Source organism: Pipistrellus kuhlii, unplaced genomic scaffold (genome assembly GCF_014108245.1).
Source record: "Pipistrellus kuhlii isolate mPipKuh1 unplaced genomic scaffold, mPipKuh1.p scaffold_m20_p_4, whole genome shotgun sequence".
NCBI classification, from domain to species: domain Eukaryota; kingdom Metazoa; phylum Chordata; class Mammalia; order Chiroptera; family Vespertilionidae; genus Pipistrellus; species Pipistrellus kuhlii.
Window position 1 is genome coordinate 51,395,490 of NW_023425540.1, and position 17,265 is coordinate 51,412,754.

General features: G+C 43.3%; 1 protein-coding gene across 1 annotated transcript in view; it reads right to left on the reverse strand.

Moving 5' to 3' along the window:
- The window catches only part of ST8SIA4 (ST8 alpha-N-acetyl-neuraminide alpha-2,8-sialyltransferase 4), an 81,415-nt gene extending 66,210 nt beyond the window's left edge, over nucleotides 1-15,205 (reverse strand). The window contains exons 1-2 of the mRNA XM_036410327.2: nucleotides 14,753-15,205; nucleotides 7,339-7,470 (exon numbers count right to left, since the gene is read on the reverse strand). Coding sequence (XP_036266220.1) covers nucleotides 7,339-7,470; nucleotides 14,753-14,865 — 245 coding nt within the window. The 5' untranslated portion in view covers nucleotides 14,866-15,205. The remainder of the gene's footprint in view (nucleotides 1-7,338; nucleotides 7,471-14,752) is intronic.
- Between the last annotated feature and the right edge of the window lie 2,060 nt (nucleotides 15,206-17,265).

A 17,265-nucleotide genomic window follows, 5' to 3' on the forward strand; every position in this document is an offset into this window, starting at 1 on the left:
TGAATGAAACCATGTTATTCAGGGACCTGCTGAACAAGTTTTCCTATAAGTAGTCAGGTTATTATTACTAGATATTTAAAGCAGGGGGTTGTGCTTTCTGTTTGTGACTTAGAAGAACAACAACAGAAAGACTTAATTTAATGTCTTTGCCATTTTGTGAACATCAAGTAACTTTTGAAATCCCATTGGATAAGGACACACCTAAACTCAGCGACTGTTTTAATGCTAACTGAAAAAAAAAAAAAAAAAAAAAAAAAAAAAAACCAAAAATACTTGTTTCACTTTCAGTGAGACTTAACTCCTAGTCAGAAAGGTCATTTTTTTTTTTTTTTTTTTTGGTTAGGCAACGCTGGCTTCAACTGAAAAGTTGAGGTAGACAGTTGAACTGACAGAAATAGATTCTACACAGAAACTTGTCAACTGAATTCTCAACTAGAACTTCCCTTTCAACAAGCGCCATCACTCGAAGCAGCAGCTGCAGCCTCTCAGAGAATTAGTTTGCTAAATGTTGTTTTCACTTGTGAAATGTGAACTAGGGCGAACCTATCACCAGGTGCCCCTCTTTCTTCTCTGCAGCTTACTTGTCAACAACAAACACATGTGCTCTGGCAACAAAAAAATCCAAATGGCACTGTGGACTCCATCAGCAAATACTGGGAGACAGATCTTACAGTTGGAATGCATCACAAGTTGAGAAGCAAATTAGGTTGTGACACACAAACTTTTGACTCCAGACAAGAATTGCTAGATCAGTTGTTATGCTTTACTAAAAAGAAAAAAAAAATAATTTAAGGAGTGCCAAGTGTTTCATGATGCCTAGGGAAAGCAGGAATAACACAAATGTTTTTAACTCAAAAGGTTATTTCCGTGAGCACGTTGCCTCACAGTTCTGAATGAACATAACCTATAGGTTGTTCAGGCTTCTGAGCTTAGTTAGGGTCCTCTATGACATAAAATAAAATCCTAAATCAAACAAATAAAAAGGCAGAGTTGTCTCTAATTGCTTAAAGAAAAGCATTTCTTGGTTTAATTTACCACTTAGATGGCCATTTACTATTTGACCCAGCATTTGGTAATATTGGATTCCCATTATCTTATGTGTCTTTTATTATTTTGGTGCATAAAAACTATTGTTTGCTTCACAAAGATACATTTGATAATTTTAGTACTAAAATATTGTTTTCCAATTAGACCTGGTTTTAAAGCTTGACTCTGCCATTATGAAGCTGTGAGACCCAAGATGTGTTCTACTGGTCACTCACTGAACAAAATATATGGGGACTCTTTTCTAAAGTAAATTGATGAAGGCAACAGATAATTCGTTCTTTACAGATAAGCACATATAAATTTGCAGTTATGTTTAGTTGCTCTGCTAGCCTTTTCTGTTTGAGAACGTTGATATGTGGTAATACTGAGAGTTGAAAGTATATTTTCTGACTAATTATGACATGCTTAATCTGTCCTGAGGAGTAGCTGAGCTCATACATTTCCGTACATCTATATTTGGCATTATAAGACTTTAGGTTTCTACTCAACATATGAAAAATAAGTAAAAAAGAAAGACAAGATACAACTTAAAGATGGGAAAAGCAAAGTCAAGTCACAAATGTTGGACATGACCAAATTACATCTCAGTAAAATGCTCATAGACTTACTCACATCTTAAGTGTGCCATTTCCTAGCTTATAATAATGAAGAACCAGAACTAATAAAATCAAGCCTTAAACTACGCAAATTATTTTAATTATAAAGTTAGCTGTAGTGTGAATAAACTCCCCTAAACCATGATGAATCTTCAAAATACAATGAACCAGTACAGGAAACCATCTCTCTTTTCTAAGTTCCCAAAGGTACTTAGAAACAAAGGTACAGTGTTTGATGAATATATATGAGTGCTTTCTTGATATGTTTGTGATAGTAGCAGAGTACAGATGGGGTTGAAAGAATTAGTAATAAAAAGAAAATCATGTTTATAAATGTAAGGAAAAATGTATTTTCAGTAGCTGTTTTACATCTTAATGTAAATAGATAATTTACTAGGAATGTCACAAGAGCATTTTGTTTAGTGAGGTTTTTTTTTTTTTTTAAATGAGAAAGATTTGTAAGCGTGGCTCAATCACATAAGATAAAAAATTATTAGTTGTAATTTCTTAATCAATAACTTGAAAGAATTTTGAAAACACTTATGAAATATGTCCACACCCACTCACAGACACAAAGTAATATGGTTCTACATAAATGCTATAGATATGGAAAGAAAATAGAAAACTTAATTCAAAACACTGTACAATTAGTTTCCAGTGTGACTTAAAAAATAAAAGTGAACAACAATAAGACATTTTGTACTCTAAATTTTTTATTACAAGTTTCATACTGATTAATAATCACTAGTCACTACTGCTAGAGGCAATTATAATTTTAATGAATTGTTTGCATGTTGTGCAATAATGGTTTTAGAAATTAATATTTCCTTGTAAAGAATAATAGTATTCCTCTGTAGATGTGGAATAGTATTCCCTAATAATAGTATTCCCTGACATTCCACTGAGTAGTATTTCAATGTATGTGACAGCTTTGTATGCATTACTTAATATTTGCTAATCGTATTATTGCTTATTTCTTTATCTGTTAACAAGAAACATATGAAAAGAATACTAATATTTTACACATAGTATCAGATGTTATAATTAAAAATAAACTATTACCCTAAAAGATATGAATGCAACCCTTATTAATTTGTAAAATTACTATAATGAACTGCGTGAGTCAGTTTATGTTTAATACATTTAATTTGAATATCTTAATAATAGCAAAATACAGCTCTGTAGCCTCATGCACAACTACACTTTCATTTTTCTACAGATGCTAGGAAGGCATGGCCAGTTACATTAATTGAACTATTGCCAATTAGTTATTTTACTTTGCTATCTTCCATTACCCTTTCCCCTGATCTTTCCCTTACCTACATGTCTCCCTTTTCAAATCTTTCCATTTAAAAATTCTCTTTAGAGACATCCTTAAAAAACAAATATACCCTTTTTATTTATGTTATTTATTATTAAATGTATTGGGGTGACAATGGTTAGTAAAATTATATAGGTTTAGTTGTACATTCTAATGCATTGCATGTTTACCACCCAAAGGCAAATATATGGTGGCCTTCCATCAGCCACCATATATTTGACCCCCTTTACCCTTTACCACCTTCCCCACCCCTCTTCCTCTCTGGTTACCACCATACTGTTGTCTGTGTCTGTCACGTTTCATTTGTTTATTTGTTTGTCTTATTTGTTCATTTGTTGCTTTCAGTTTTATATTCCACATGAGTGAAATTACATGGTGCTTGATTTTTATTGCCTGACTTAGTATTTCGCTAAGCATGAAAGATTGATCCATGTTTTTGCAAGTATTTCATCTTTTCTTATGGCTGAATGTTATTCCACTGTTTACTAGTATATGCACCATGTTTTCTTTATCCAATCATACACATTAATATCTAATAAATGGATAATTAGAATTTTGTCAATACTAGAAGTATTCAATAATTTTATTTTGTAAAGATGGTCATTCGGAATGGCAACCTACCATCAATAAATCCACAAACAAGTGCCGGTGGGAATGTGGAGAAAAAGGAACCCTAGCACACTGCTGGTGGAAATGTAGACTGGTACAGCCACTATGGAAAACAGTGTGGCTTCCTCAAAATACTAAAAATGGGTCTGGCCAATGTAGTTCAGTGGTTAGAGGATAAGCCTGCAGACCAAAGGGTCTTGGGTGCCCCAGTCAAAGGCATGCACTTCAGTTGCAGGTTCAATCCCCTACCCTGGTTAGCGTGCCTGTGGGAGGTGACCAATCAGTATGTCTCTTTCACACTTTCTCTCTCTCCTTCCCTGCCTCCCGTTTTCTCCCTTTTTCCCTTCCACCCTAAAAATCAGTGAAAATATATCCTCAGGCAGTGATTAATAGCAAATAAATTAAAATGGAACTGTCATTTGACCCAGTGATCCTACTTTTAGGAATATATCCTAAGAATCCCAAAACACCAATCAGAAAAAATATTTGCGCTCTGATGGTCACAGCAGCATTATTTACAGCTAGAAGCCAGATGTACGAAATTCGTGCAAGAGTAGGCCTTCCTCTCCCTGGCTGCCAGCACTGACTTTCCTCTGGCACCTGGGACCCGGGCTTCCCTCCAAATGCCAGCAGGTACCCGGGCTTCCTTCAGCTGCCAGCAGGCACCCAGGACCCATGCTTTCCCAGCCCTGGCTTCACTTGTCTGGAAGGATGTCTAGCCTAATTAGCATATTGCACTTTTATTATTATAGATAGCTAAGATCTAGAAATAGCCCAAGTGCTAAGAGTAAACGAATGGATACAAAAAAAAAACCCACCTGTGGTATCTTTACACAATGGAGTACTATCTATACTAATAATGTATACTAATAAAAGGGTAATATGCTAATTAGACTGGGAGACCTTCCAGATGTCTTTCTGGTGGGGCTGAGGCAGAGGCAGAGGCAGTTAAGGGTGAGCAGGCCGGGGGGGGGGGGGGGGGGGGGGAACAGTTGGGAGCGAGCAGTTGGGGATGATCTGGTCAGGGAGGGGGGGCACTTGTGGGTAAGCAGGCCAGCGGGTGGGGGGAGGGAAGTTGGGGAGAAAAGGCTGGCAGGCAGGTGAGCGCTTAGGAGCTAGCAGTCCTGAATTGCAGGAGGGATGTCCAACTGCTGGTTTAGGTCTAATCCCTGTGAGATATCCCCTGAAGGATCCCTGATTGGATAGGGTGCAGGCCAAGCTCAGGGACAACCCCCCCCCCCCCACCCCCCACACACACCATGCATGAATTTTGTGCACTGGGCTACTAGTCTATACTAATAATAGAGGAATAAGCAAATTGGCCGTGACTCTGTCATGTAGCAATCTATCAGGCTGGGGCATGGTGGAGAGCTCTCAGCATGCCTGTGCCTGGTGTTCAAAGGGCACGGAGAAGAAGGGAAAGCAGATAGGCAGCTTGAAGAATCAGGCCAGGAGGGGTGAGCAGTTAGGGGAATCAGGCCAGAAGGGGAAGAGCAGTTAGGTAGTTAGGGGGACCAGGCCAGGAGGGGAGTGGAAATAGGCAGTTATGGGGATCAGGTCAGGAGGGGGGAGCAATTAGGTAGTTAAGGGGATCAGCCAGGAGGGGAGAGCAGTTAGGGCCATCAGGCTGGCAGGCAGGTGAATGGTTAGGAGCCAGGGATTCCAGATGTAAGAGGGATCCCGGATAGGAGAGCGTGCAGGCCAGGCTGAGGGACCTCCCCACCAATTCATCCACGGGCCTCTAGTCTATATATATAAAAGTCTAATGTGCAAATAGACCAAATGGTGGAACAATCAAACAACCAGTTGCTATAACAAATGCTGACCACAGGGGGCACATACAAAACATGGAGGGCATCAGCAGCAGGCAGCAGAGCGAGGAACATGGCAGGCATCAGTCTTAGTGGGATGGTGGAACAGGTGAGCAGGGACTCCAGACCAAGGTGGGGCACCAGTTGCTGTCATAGGAATGAGCCTCTGCTAGTTACTAAAGTCCAGCCTTGCAACCACAGTCTAGCCTGGCACTCACACCTGCTGTCAGCACTGGCCCCGCTCACACCCACTGCTGGCACCAGCCCCAATGGCTCCATGCCAGAAATGGGTATGAGTGAGACTGGCATTGTCAGCATGTGGGTGTGGCAGCAGTGGGAGTGGGGCTGCTGGCAGACAGGGGACAGGGGCTGTGGTAGAAGAAGCCAGGCAGGGGCTTAGAGGATGGGCCAAGACCCACCCCTGTGCCCTCCACATCATTGTGGCCCATAGTTCCTTTCAAGATGCACTGGGTCCCTAGTTCAGCTATAAAACAAGGGGATCCATTAACCTTTGAGATACCATGGAGATGGTTATGATAAGCCAGTCAGAGAAAAACAAATATCATATGATCTCACTTAAATGTGGAATCTAATGAACACAATAAACTGATGAATAAAATAGAACTAGAGGCATAGAAACATGGAACAGACTGATGAACCTCAGAGGGAAGAGGGGGTGGGCAGAGATTAAACAAAGAACTTATATTCATATATGCATTGCCCATGAACACAGATAATGGGGTGGTGCAAACCTGGGATGGAGTGGGAACCAGGTGGTGGGAAGCAAGGGGGGGAAAAAAGGGAGGGAGGATCTGTAACACTATCAACAATAAAGATTAAACAATCAATCAGTACACTAGTTCTGATTTACTAAAATGCTCTTTTTAAAACCTGCTGACCAATACAGTAATGTAACTATAGAGAAAAATTATGTCTGTTTCCCCATAATTAGGAAAGTCTAACCCTAACTTTATTAGTAATCCTATGTAATAAAAGGCTAATATGCAAATCAACTGAACAGCAAAATGACCAATTGCTATAGCATGTTCTGACCACCAGGGGGCAGATGCTCAATACAGGAGCTGCTCCCTGGTAGTCAGTATGCTCCCACAGAGGGAGCGTTGCTCAGCCAGAAACCAGGCTCACTGCTGGTGAGCGCAGCAGCGGTGGCGGTGACGGGAGCCTCTCTTGCCTCCACAGTGGTGCTAAGGACATCCCCCAAGGGCTCCCAGACTGTGAAAGGGTGCAGGCTGGGCTGAGGGACATCCCCTCCCCACCCCAGTGCACGAATTTCATGCTCCTAGCCTCTAGTAGGATTATAACTGGAAAAAAAAACAAGCTATAGTGGATATACGTAGGCACCAAGTTTGTTTTCAAGAGCTTGTTTCACCTAAAATATTCCAAAGAATAAATCAGTATTATAGAAAAATTATTTTCTGATTTTTTACCTATTTAGGATATAATTACTGAGACTTTTATTACAGAAGCTCATATAGAAATACTCAGTGATAGAATGTCAGATTCATTTATAATTGTCAGCAAAATAGGAGTTGAATAAGTTCTATTTTCATCTAGTGCGAGAAAACTCTCAAAATCAGTATGAAGACTTAACAGGGAAGTAAACGATAATTCACAAAAATATGGCTATCCTGAGTAATTGAGTGAAGAAAAGTATGTTAAACATTAGTACTCACTTAAATATATTATTCCATTACTATAAAGACAGTATATTCAAACTCGTATATTCATCCTTAGATTTCTGACTGTATAATGATTTCAGTTTTATGGCTTCATATTCTTCAGTGAGTAACATTTAGTATAACTGGTTCAGTTCACTCTTATATTAAAGTATTCATACTTAAATCATAAATTAAATATTCAATATAAGTTTGCCAAGCCCAATATATCCAAGAACATGATGTGAAATGTATTATGGCTAATTAAAGAAACTCACCTTATCTCCAGGACCAAAGAAGAATTGATTTTCCAACCTTCTACAGAGTGTTGGAAGATTGAAGAGCCAGCCTTTCGAATGATTTTATCAGAACTATTGACAAGGGATCGACTCAAATATAGCTCACCATCTCTGAAACAAAATAAAAAATGCCAGCTTGGTGAAAATAAGCATTTATCTAAGTAGCATAATACATAATTTGATTTAGATAATTAGTGACAAATTGTAGATAGATCTTTTCTACAAGTTAATAGAGTTAAATAACCATGATAAAAAGTATTATAAAAATTAAGTGAATATGATTTTATCAGGACAATCATTTACACTTATTCTTTTTTAAATAGAGCCTATTTCATAAAGAAAAAGCCTTTGACAATAAAGGAAACCATCAACAAAACAGGCAATTTACTGAATGGGAAAAGGTATTTTCAAATTATACAAATGTTAATATCCAAATATATAAAGAACTCATTCAATTCAACAACAACAAAAACAAGCAACCCAATAAAAAATAAGGAGAGCATCTGAACAGACATTTTCCAAAGAATATATTCAGATGGCCAACAACATAAAAAAAAACATTGAACATTACTAATTTTTAGGAAAATGAAAATAAGAACTAGAGTGAGATATCATTGCTCATCTGTAAAAATGGCTATTATAAAAAATGCAAAACACAAGTGTTGGAGAAGATGCTGTGAAAAGGGATCCTTTGTATAGTGTTAGGGGGACTGCAAATTAGCGTAGCCACTATGAAAAACAGTATGAAGACTTCTCAAAAAATTAAAAATAGTACTAGCGTATGATCCAGCTATTCCACTTATAGTTACTTATCCAAAGAATATAAAAATACGAATTAAAAAAGATTATGCACCCGTATGTTCATAGTAGCATTATTTAAAATGCAGAAGATATGAAAACAGCCTAAGTGTCTACCCAGAGATGAATAAAGATCTGATTCACACACACACACACACACACACACACACACACATTGAAATACTACTTAGCCATTAAAAAGATGAAATCTTGACATTCAAGACAACATGGTTGGATCCTGAAAGCATTATGCTAAGTGAAATAAGTCAGACTGAGATAGAAAAATACCATGTGATTTTACTCATATGTGGAAAGAAGAAAATTAAAACAAAGTAAAAACAAACTTTTTTTTTTTTTTTGGTGGTTAGTAGAATGGAAGGGGTGATGGGAGAGTGAAATGGGTAAAAGTGGTCAATTGCATGGTGACAATGGAAATTAGACCTTTGGTAGTGAGTATGCTGTAGTGTACACATATTAAATTATAATGTTGAACACCTGAAACTTACATGATATTATATACCAAAATAAACCCTTGTTAACCAATAAAAACCAATGTTATCTAGATTTAAAAAAAATAAAAGGATCCTAAAAAAAAATGTAAAGACCTTTCTGATATTTAAAGAAGTAAAAAATTCTCATCAAAGCCCTGTTCCAGTTTAGCCCATCCTTCCCCACTGTTTTAGACAATGGAGACAGGATGTTTTGCCAATTCTTCTGCATCTGTATATTTGTGACTCCCAAGACTGTAATTTTATTTTCACAGAAGGCATACACGCATACTGGAAAGCGCTTTTGTTTTATAGTAAGAAGGCCTTGGGATATCAGGTGATCTGGATATGTTAGTCATTCTATCACTTGCTAGCCTGTATGACCTCGGACAATTTTTTCTTTCTAGGCCACTAAATCCTTATCTTAACTTGTGAAACTGCAATAAAATTATCTAATTTGCAATGACTTTGTGAGGATTGTGTGGGACTCTGAATGTGAAAGTAATTTATAAAGCACTATTAACATGCTACTTGCTAAGATTACTTTAAGTCATCTCAACAAGAGACACTTTCCTGACAGCTGATGGTGGTAGGGAGATAGAGACTGTAGTGGGGAGAAAACTCATTGAGTAGTCATTATTACTGGTATTTCTTGTACATTAAAGAAATTAACTGTACTACTCCCCTCAATCCATAGTGTCAATCAAGTATCACATGTGTCATGGTAGTAGCAGGGGTGCTGGAAATAATGACGAGGGTGACAGATATCTCTGATTACATCCATGCCACTGGAACATTAATAGCTGACTAGATGACTGTTTAAACAATTTTCTTGGCACTTTATAGATGTAAAGCCAGGCTTAGAGGATCTGAAAGCCACCTTTTTATGGCATAGCCTTTTCAACATCTGAATTTATGTCTTTATATATTACCTTTTAATTTTTAGACTCTCAAAAGTATAATTTAAAAATAGCATAACTATTTGCTCAATCAGAAAGCCTAAATCTGTTTATTACGTAGGCAATCCTCTCCTACTATCAGTGGAAACATTGCTTGTGTAACAGCTGTTGGATGAATTCTGTAATTAGAGGTTTATAGTGTGATATTTTGGTCTGCATTCTTTTTTAAACATGTACTTCCAATTTGAAGCAACTCACGGCATCAAATGCAATTACTCACTGTAAAATTTAGAACTTTGTAAAAATTAATATTTAACCTATCTTACTGATGAAAATGATAGATTGGCAATCCTATATATGGCAAATAGTGATCATTTTTTAGAGGTCATTTAGGATGCAAGAAAACACAGGGAGAAATTTACTACTCAGTGGTCCAGAAGTCCATTTTTACATTATATATCTAATAACTACATATGAATGAAAATGTGAATATACACAGAAGTTAATTTTCACACTTTTGTAGGTATGCCTTTAAGAGTGTGGCACAAACTTTGACCATTTCCAGGGATACGAATCTTTCCAATCTACATCTTGTTAATAACTGGCCTATCAATATCATATATTTCTAACCATAGATTGCTATGATTATAATTATTTTCACTAATAAACTTGTATGGGAGAAGTAAAACTATGCACAGGCTGACATCTTAAAATATCCATGGAAGATTACTATTGATATATTTTTACATGACAGGATGATTGTTATGAGGTACCTAGCTGTGTGGAGCCTTTTCAGAACCCCTCAGATTTAAAAAAAAGGGGGTGTTTAAAGTTTAAATCAAATTTATATTAATGAAATGCTACTAGGTTACTCTTCCATTTGAATTATTTTCACTTAAAACTGCTGATAAGCCACATTTCAGGTTTTTATCATTGGAAAGAGCTTTGAATGCAAACAGCTGCAACTAGTTAACTTCTTGAGGTCAATGAAATTCCTGCATGAGAGAGCCTGGCGTAGTGCACTCTGAGGCTCTGAAGCAAATTTCTTTGGATAAAGTTAAATGGGTCCCAAAGGGGTTTTCACTTGGGACTTGGTAGCATTCTCTTAGAAAAGGCTTTTCCTTCCCGTGCGTGCAAGGATGTTACCACCCCCTCTACTAGCTTCTCATTCCCTGTCAGACATGACTGCTGAACAGCTGCACTGAAAACATTTGCATAGGGCTATCTATATACAGTAAGAGTCACTATGTACCTCTGCAGGGAAAAATATAAGACACATCGAGGAAATAATATGGCATAAAGCAATATATATATATATATAAAATTTTCCTGCTTGTCTGAAGCTAAGAGAAACCCTCTTAGATGGTCATCTATGCAATGCTAGTGACAGAAACTAATCAATAGTTAGGTTACTAATACTTACAAATATCTTTCTATTTGAAATATGAGTTGTCAGGCATCCCTACAATTTATTAAGTCACATAACACATACTAATTTTGTTTCATGAAATCAGATCCCAATAGCCCTGAATTCACCCCCACTGAAAAACTCTTCATGCTTTGTTTTTGGAATGAATGTGTCTCCTTTGGATTAGGTTAAATCTCCTGGTTAATATAAAATTTTGAAAATCATTTAAAAGAAAAGAACTTGCACCCAAGTTAGCGTGAACACAAACAGCAGTCAGTTTTCTGTTTTCACTACCTTAGTGTCAAACAACGAAAAATACTAGTAAACTGAGAAATGTACTACCGTAACTCACTACTTGATGGTTGTTAGCAGAGCTCCAAAGGGAGCATGTGAAGGGACGCACAGACCCTGGGTTTCTTGATGTACAAGAGGACACTCTGAAAGGAACTTTGCCGGCAATGGTCGCAGTCTAAGTAGGAATGCTTATTTGCGCAGTCAATTCAGTTAAAAGTTTCAGAGCTAATACCCGTAAGACAACACAAGATACACAGTCAAATTAAAAAGATCTCTAAATGATAAGAAATGTCAGTTAGAGCCTCATTTGTGGTCAGCCAGGAAAATGGCATGTGGCAAACTTTAAAGAATCACAATCAAAACAAACATTTGAATGATATTCAAGTTGCTGTCATACTCTCTCAAATACATTGTCTCATTAAATAAGCATACCCCCATACACGTTACCCGTAGGACACTTAACACGTTTCCAATTACACCCAAAGAGCACTCACAGGGTCAGTGAAATCCTGGGCCAATTGCGAAGCAAGTGTCGTTTTCCCCATTTATAGGGGAAAAACTGTTCATCAAGAATAGACCACTTCATACCCTTTCAGTTCAACTTTATTAATAGGTTTGCAAGGAAGGGAATTTCCGTTTTAAATGCCCAATAATTACTTGATCTATTTTCACACAGCCCCTTAGAAAAACCACGCTGCTAGTGTTCCTGTGGACAGATGAGATTGTGGATGGGCGGTAGGAAAACTGTGCTCTCTCTCCTTCCACTCCCACTCGGAATGACTGCTCCACATGGTGCCTGGGAGGAGCGCCGCGCTGGTTCTAGCTGGGACTCGCAGTTAGGAAAGGCACAAGTCCAATAGACAAAGAAACTGCCTGCCTATGGAGAAATGGTAGCAGTCAGCTAAACAGGAGCCTAGGGGGCTGTCCTAAGAGATGAGGAATATGGAATGCCCTTCACTGAATCCTCTTAGCCTGCTCAGAAGGCACGCAGTGCCCCCCAAAGGTCAGACACTGCCTCCCTTACCCCCCACCCCCCTCCCATTTGGAATACTGGTCTGGGCATTGGGACCAAACCTCCACTCCGGTTCACTGGTCTGGAAACTAGCCCCTCCACGTGGCGTGGGTAGAGGATCAAGGAAAGGATCTTTTGATGAGCCACCCCTCCACCAGAAGCACCATTTGTGCGTTGGAAACGCAATCCTTCACTGACATCACGAGCTTTCCTGTTGAACACTTTATCCCGAAGAAAAAGGGGGAGCGCTTACAGGTGCTGCTGTCCAACTCCCGGAATCAGGGGAAGCCCGTGCTGCCCAGACTGTGCGCGGTGGGCACAGAGGCGCGGGCCCCGCACACCTGTGATTGCGGGTTTAATGAAGGGGGAGGAGCAGGTGGCGGGGGAGCAAGATGCTCTTTTAAAGGGGCCCGATTCCTGCAAAAGGCTCGCCCGCCCTGTCTTCTCATCATCCTCCCACCCTCGCGGCCAGCTCTGAAAAGGAGGAGGAGGGGGAGAAACCGAGCAGACACCTCGCTTCCCAGGGATGAGCTCCAGCGCCAGTCCCAGGCTGGTGTTGTCTCAGGGGAGCAGGGAAGAGACCTCGGCTCACCCCGCAAAGGGTGCGATGTGAAACCCGGCCCAGCCACCTAGCCGCCGCGCCCGGCCCGCCCACCCCCGCTTCCCCGCGTCCTGGGCAGCGCCCACCGCCCCGCGGGGTCCCGGGAGCGACATCGCCCCGGAAATGGGGGGCGTCCTAGGTCTGCTACCCCCCACCCCCAAATTGGGACTGGACCGGAGTGCGCGCCGCCGTCCCTCGGGGCCGGAGCGGGACGCCTCCCCCTGCCTCCCGGTCGCCGGCGGGGGGGCGCGCTCCCGGCGCCCAGGCGAGGCCGGGCCGCTTTGTCTGGGCGCGGGCTGGTCTGCGGAGCCCACCGGCCGGGAAGGGAACAAAGAGCCTCCCCCACACCCCGGCGTCCGCCTCTCCCCAGCGCGCCGGTTCGGCACCTTCCCCAAGCCCCCTTTGTCTGCCTGGGAAGCCCTCCACCGCCCCCCGCCCCAGGTCCCCCTTTCCTGGCCGCGGAGCTGGGTCTCCTTCGCAGCCCACCTCCCCACTCCATGTGATCGAGCTCATCACACCGCCCCCCACGAACAGACCCACTTGGGGATTTGTGGGTGCATCGCGACCATCCAGGCCATTCCTCATTAGCCTTCTCATCACCTTCCAGGTCCACTCCACTGTACTTCTGGCTACCTTAGTTCTCTATAAAATAGCAAATTACTTCCCTCAGGGTAAGCCTGCGTTCGCTTAGGATCATTTCTCAGGGAGAAGGGATATGAACAAATGGGGTGCATGAAGTTCGCGTGCCTGTGCACGTTTTAGCACTCCTATGCCAGAGAGAGAGAGAGAGAGAGAGAGAGAGAGAGAGAGAGAGAGAGAGAGAGAGAGAGAGAGAGAGAGAGAGAGAGAGAGGGAGAGAGAGAGAGAGAGAGAGAGAGAGAGAGATTCTATCTTCGTTTTAATAAATGCCGAGGAAGATAAAAACCGAGCGGGCAAAGCGGGCATCTCCGCCAGTGTGTAGTTTCCCACAGCGGGCACCCCAGGATGAGGCAGGATTTCCGAAAACAGGACTTGGGTCCTTTGACAACCAGGTTCCAATCCTCAGCAAACGCTCCCCAGCCCTGAAAGCAACACAAAGTTGCAGCCACCCCGCTGGGTGAAACTTCAAAGAGACAGAGGCCAGGGGCTAGGAGGAAGGAAGTGTGATATTTAGAGAAGTTACTGGGGGTGGAGGAAGATGTTGAACTCAACTAGACAAACTTAAAGAAGGAAAAAAGAAAAAACACACCAAGGCAGAAATACAATCTGTCTGAAGCTACAGTACCCAGGACGTCCATGTGTTTTACAAACAGAAGAGCAACTCACTGTAGTGGAGTTTCTCATTCACACTGAGCTCCCCAGACCCACCCCACGCCGGAGAAGAGCCGGGAGAGGGTGCAGACACATGTCCTGCCCCTGGGCTTGAACTTCAGCCTCTGGGAGAGCCAGCCTCCCCCAAGCCTCTCTGCAGCAATCGGAGACAGAAGGAAGGGTAACCGGAGGGTGCATCAGGACACCTCCCAGGAGTTACGCCCGCGGACTGAAAGGACAACCACACACACACACACACACACACACACACACACACACACGTTCTTTGTTGACACTTGTGCAGTGACTTCCCCTTGGGCGTGCGAGCCCTGGAGCCCACGCCGCCTCTCAGCAGCAAGTTCAACTCTCCCTGGGAACACGCACAGGGAAGCACGCACACCTCGGCAACTGCCTTTGTTACTTAATTCCCAGACTAAACACACACACACACACACACACACACACACACACACACACACTCATAGGCTCCTAGGAACGCACAGAGGACCCCAACCCTCCCTCTATTGTCTCCGTCCACCTCTCCTCTCAGCCTCGACTTTTCCAAAAAACCATGCATCCCAAGAGGAAGCTTTGAGTTTTTACCCGATGAGTTGCGTCTCCTGGTGCTCCTCGGTCCGGGCTATTTCTTTTGTCTTGTAGAAGATCAGGAGCAGACTTATCGTGCAGATGGTCCACCGCTTCCTAACGGACCGCATCTTGGGAGCCTGGGACAGGCGTGGCTGCCCCAGTTCCTGCGCCTTCTCCGGGTCTGGAAGCTCCGTTTTGGGAGATGTCAGTCGCCGGCGGCGGGGGGCTTTATCTGGTCAGGGCGAGGGGAGCTGGAGCCGGGGTCTGCGGCGCGGGGCGCGGGGGTGGGTCCGCCCCGCTCTCCGCGGCGCCCGGAGCGCAGCCCTGCGCCCTGCCTCGCGGTTCGCGCCCGCCCCTCGCGGGATCGCCCCGCGCCGCCTCGCCTCGCCTCCGGGGGGGCTCCGGTTTCTTCCGAGACCAGACACCTTGTGCTTTGAAGGAGACGCGGCTCCTGCTGCGGGGCTGGGGGCGTCGCTGGCCCTTCCCTCTCCCAGGCAGGGAGCGCCGAGCGCCGCCAGCCAATCGCGGCGGAGGGGGCGGAGCTGCCGGCTGCCTGCGCGGTGCGGGGAGGGGAAGCCTCGGGCTCCCGGGCGGGCGGCCGTGCACCCGCACACACACTCACTCACTCACACGCTCAGGAGCCAGCCCCCGGCCCTGCAGGGAGCACCAGGCAGGCAGGCAGGCGGCTCTCCCTGCACACAGAGCGAAGCCCGCAGGACTGGGAAGCGCCCGCCGAGGTGGCCTGGCCCTAGCGGCGTGCAGAAGGCACTTCTGCTGCGGACAGATGAGAGAGGCTTCTTGGTGGCGAAATCCTAGCGATAAAGAAGGGGTGTGTTGCAAGAAGGGTTCTCACGCTCGAGGCTTTTGAAAACACACATACACATGCGCGTCCATAGGCATCCGCATGCCTCTCAAATAGAGTGATTTGGGGGGCGAGGGGAAGGTAGGGGGTGGGAGAGTAGAAAGGAGGCGTTTTCTAAACCAAGCACAGCTCAGTCTGGAAAGTGTAAATACATGAAGGCACAGATGAGCCCATCACCTCTTAGGGTGGTGGTGTGTGACCCCCCACAATACACACACATACAGGATCCTGTAGGAAGCAAGTGATGACGTGAGGCACTTGATGGATATTTACGTGACTCTCTTTCATTGTCATTCGGAAACTCCACAGAAGTCAAGCAAACTTACATTTTACATTTCATTGAGGAGAAACAGGAGTCTGAGAAAAAGCAATCACCAAGGAACTTAAAAAAAAAAATTCAAGTACACCTGCACACGTGAAGGAAAACAGGAAAGAAGTTAGGAAGGGAAGGAAGGAAAATAGAAAAAGAAGGGAGAGAGGGAGGGAGGGAGGGAGGAAGGAAGGAAGGTCTTCTTCAAAAGTCTCAGTAAGTATTTATCCTCTGATTTTCACCCTCTCCTCCCTCCAACTGTTTCCTCGCTTCTAAGGCAGGGGCATTTTCCCCATCCAGTTCCAGTGCTCAGTCTGAGTATTTCTCCACTGTCCTTTGGGCCAAGGCCTCACTCAGAGAGAAGTTTGCTTCTGACCATCCCACACCCTGGGTTGGCTCTTCAGCATGGGGCAGGTGGTGTGGATCCAAAGCGCTCCTGGCAGGAGACAGTGCCCGGAGCCCAGGATTTTCACCAAAGTAATGTACAGGCAAGGATCCCAAGTTCTTCTCCCCCTCCCTGCACCCCTAACTTGTCAGTTGAAATTTTTGTTCCTTCAGGTTGAGCAGTGGCTCTTTTGTAGGTGGCAGGAAGGGTACAGGTGTCTGACCTGTGGGGTCAGACCAAACCTGGGTTTAGCAACCTCCAGACTTGGGTTCTGGCTAGGAAAAGGAGTCAAAGGATTCAGAGCGAGACCCAAACTGTAAGAGAACATTTGTTTAGTAAATTACAGAGGTAGTGATTCTTAGGAGAAGCAGAGGCTCAGGATACAAGTTAGGAGGGTGAAGGAAGGGCCCTTGGAACTTGAGGTGAGGAAGCTAAGGGTAATGTGCCTGGGCCAGAGAGGGGGAGAGGAGGGCATGGGCAGGCTCCCTGGAGGGCAAGCACACTGGGTCTTTCATCCTGGGGGTTTTAAAGGTAGAGATTTGTACAATGAAAAGAAAAAAAAAAAAGATATGGTATTTTCTTTGTCTAACAGGTGTTTATATTATGAGCATTATTTTATTAAAGTGCAGCACAAATCTGAAAAAAAAAATAAATAAAGGTGGAGATTTTAGGAGAGGTCCCAGAGAATGATCTTAATAGAATATCCAGTACTCTTCCAGGTGTGTCATGTCAGGGTGGTCGTCTCCACTGATTGATTGGCCGGCACTGATTATTCCATGGGTCTGGTCCTCATGACTGCAGCCCTTGGTTTTGTTGCTTATCTGGGCCTGGAGCTGAAATACAACCCAGGCTTAGATGTTATCTCTAAGGGGAAAGGTCAGGGGTTCCAAACACAAGACCAGCAGCAGTAGGTTAGGGGAGGAAAGGTCACCCAGGGTGAGGTCCCACCCTATATTTTGTCCCATGCTAGC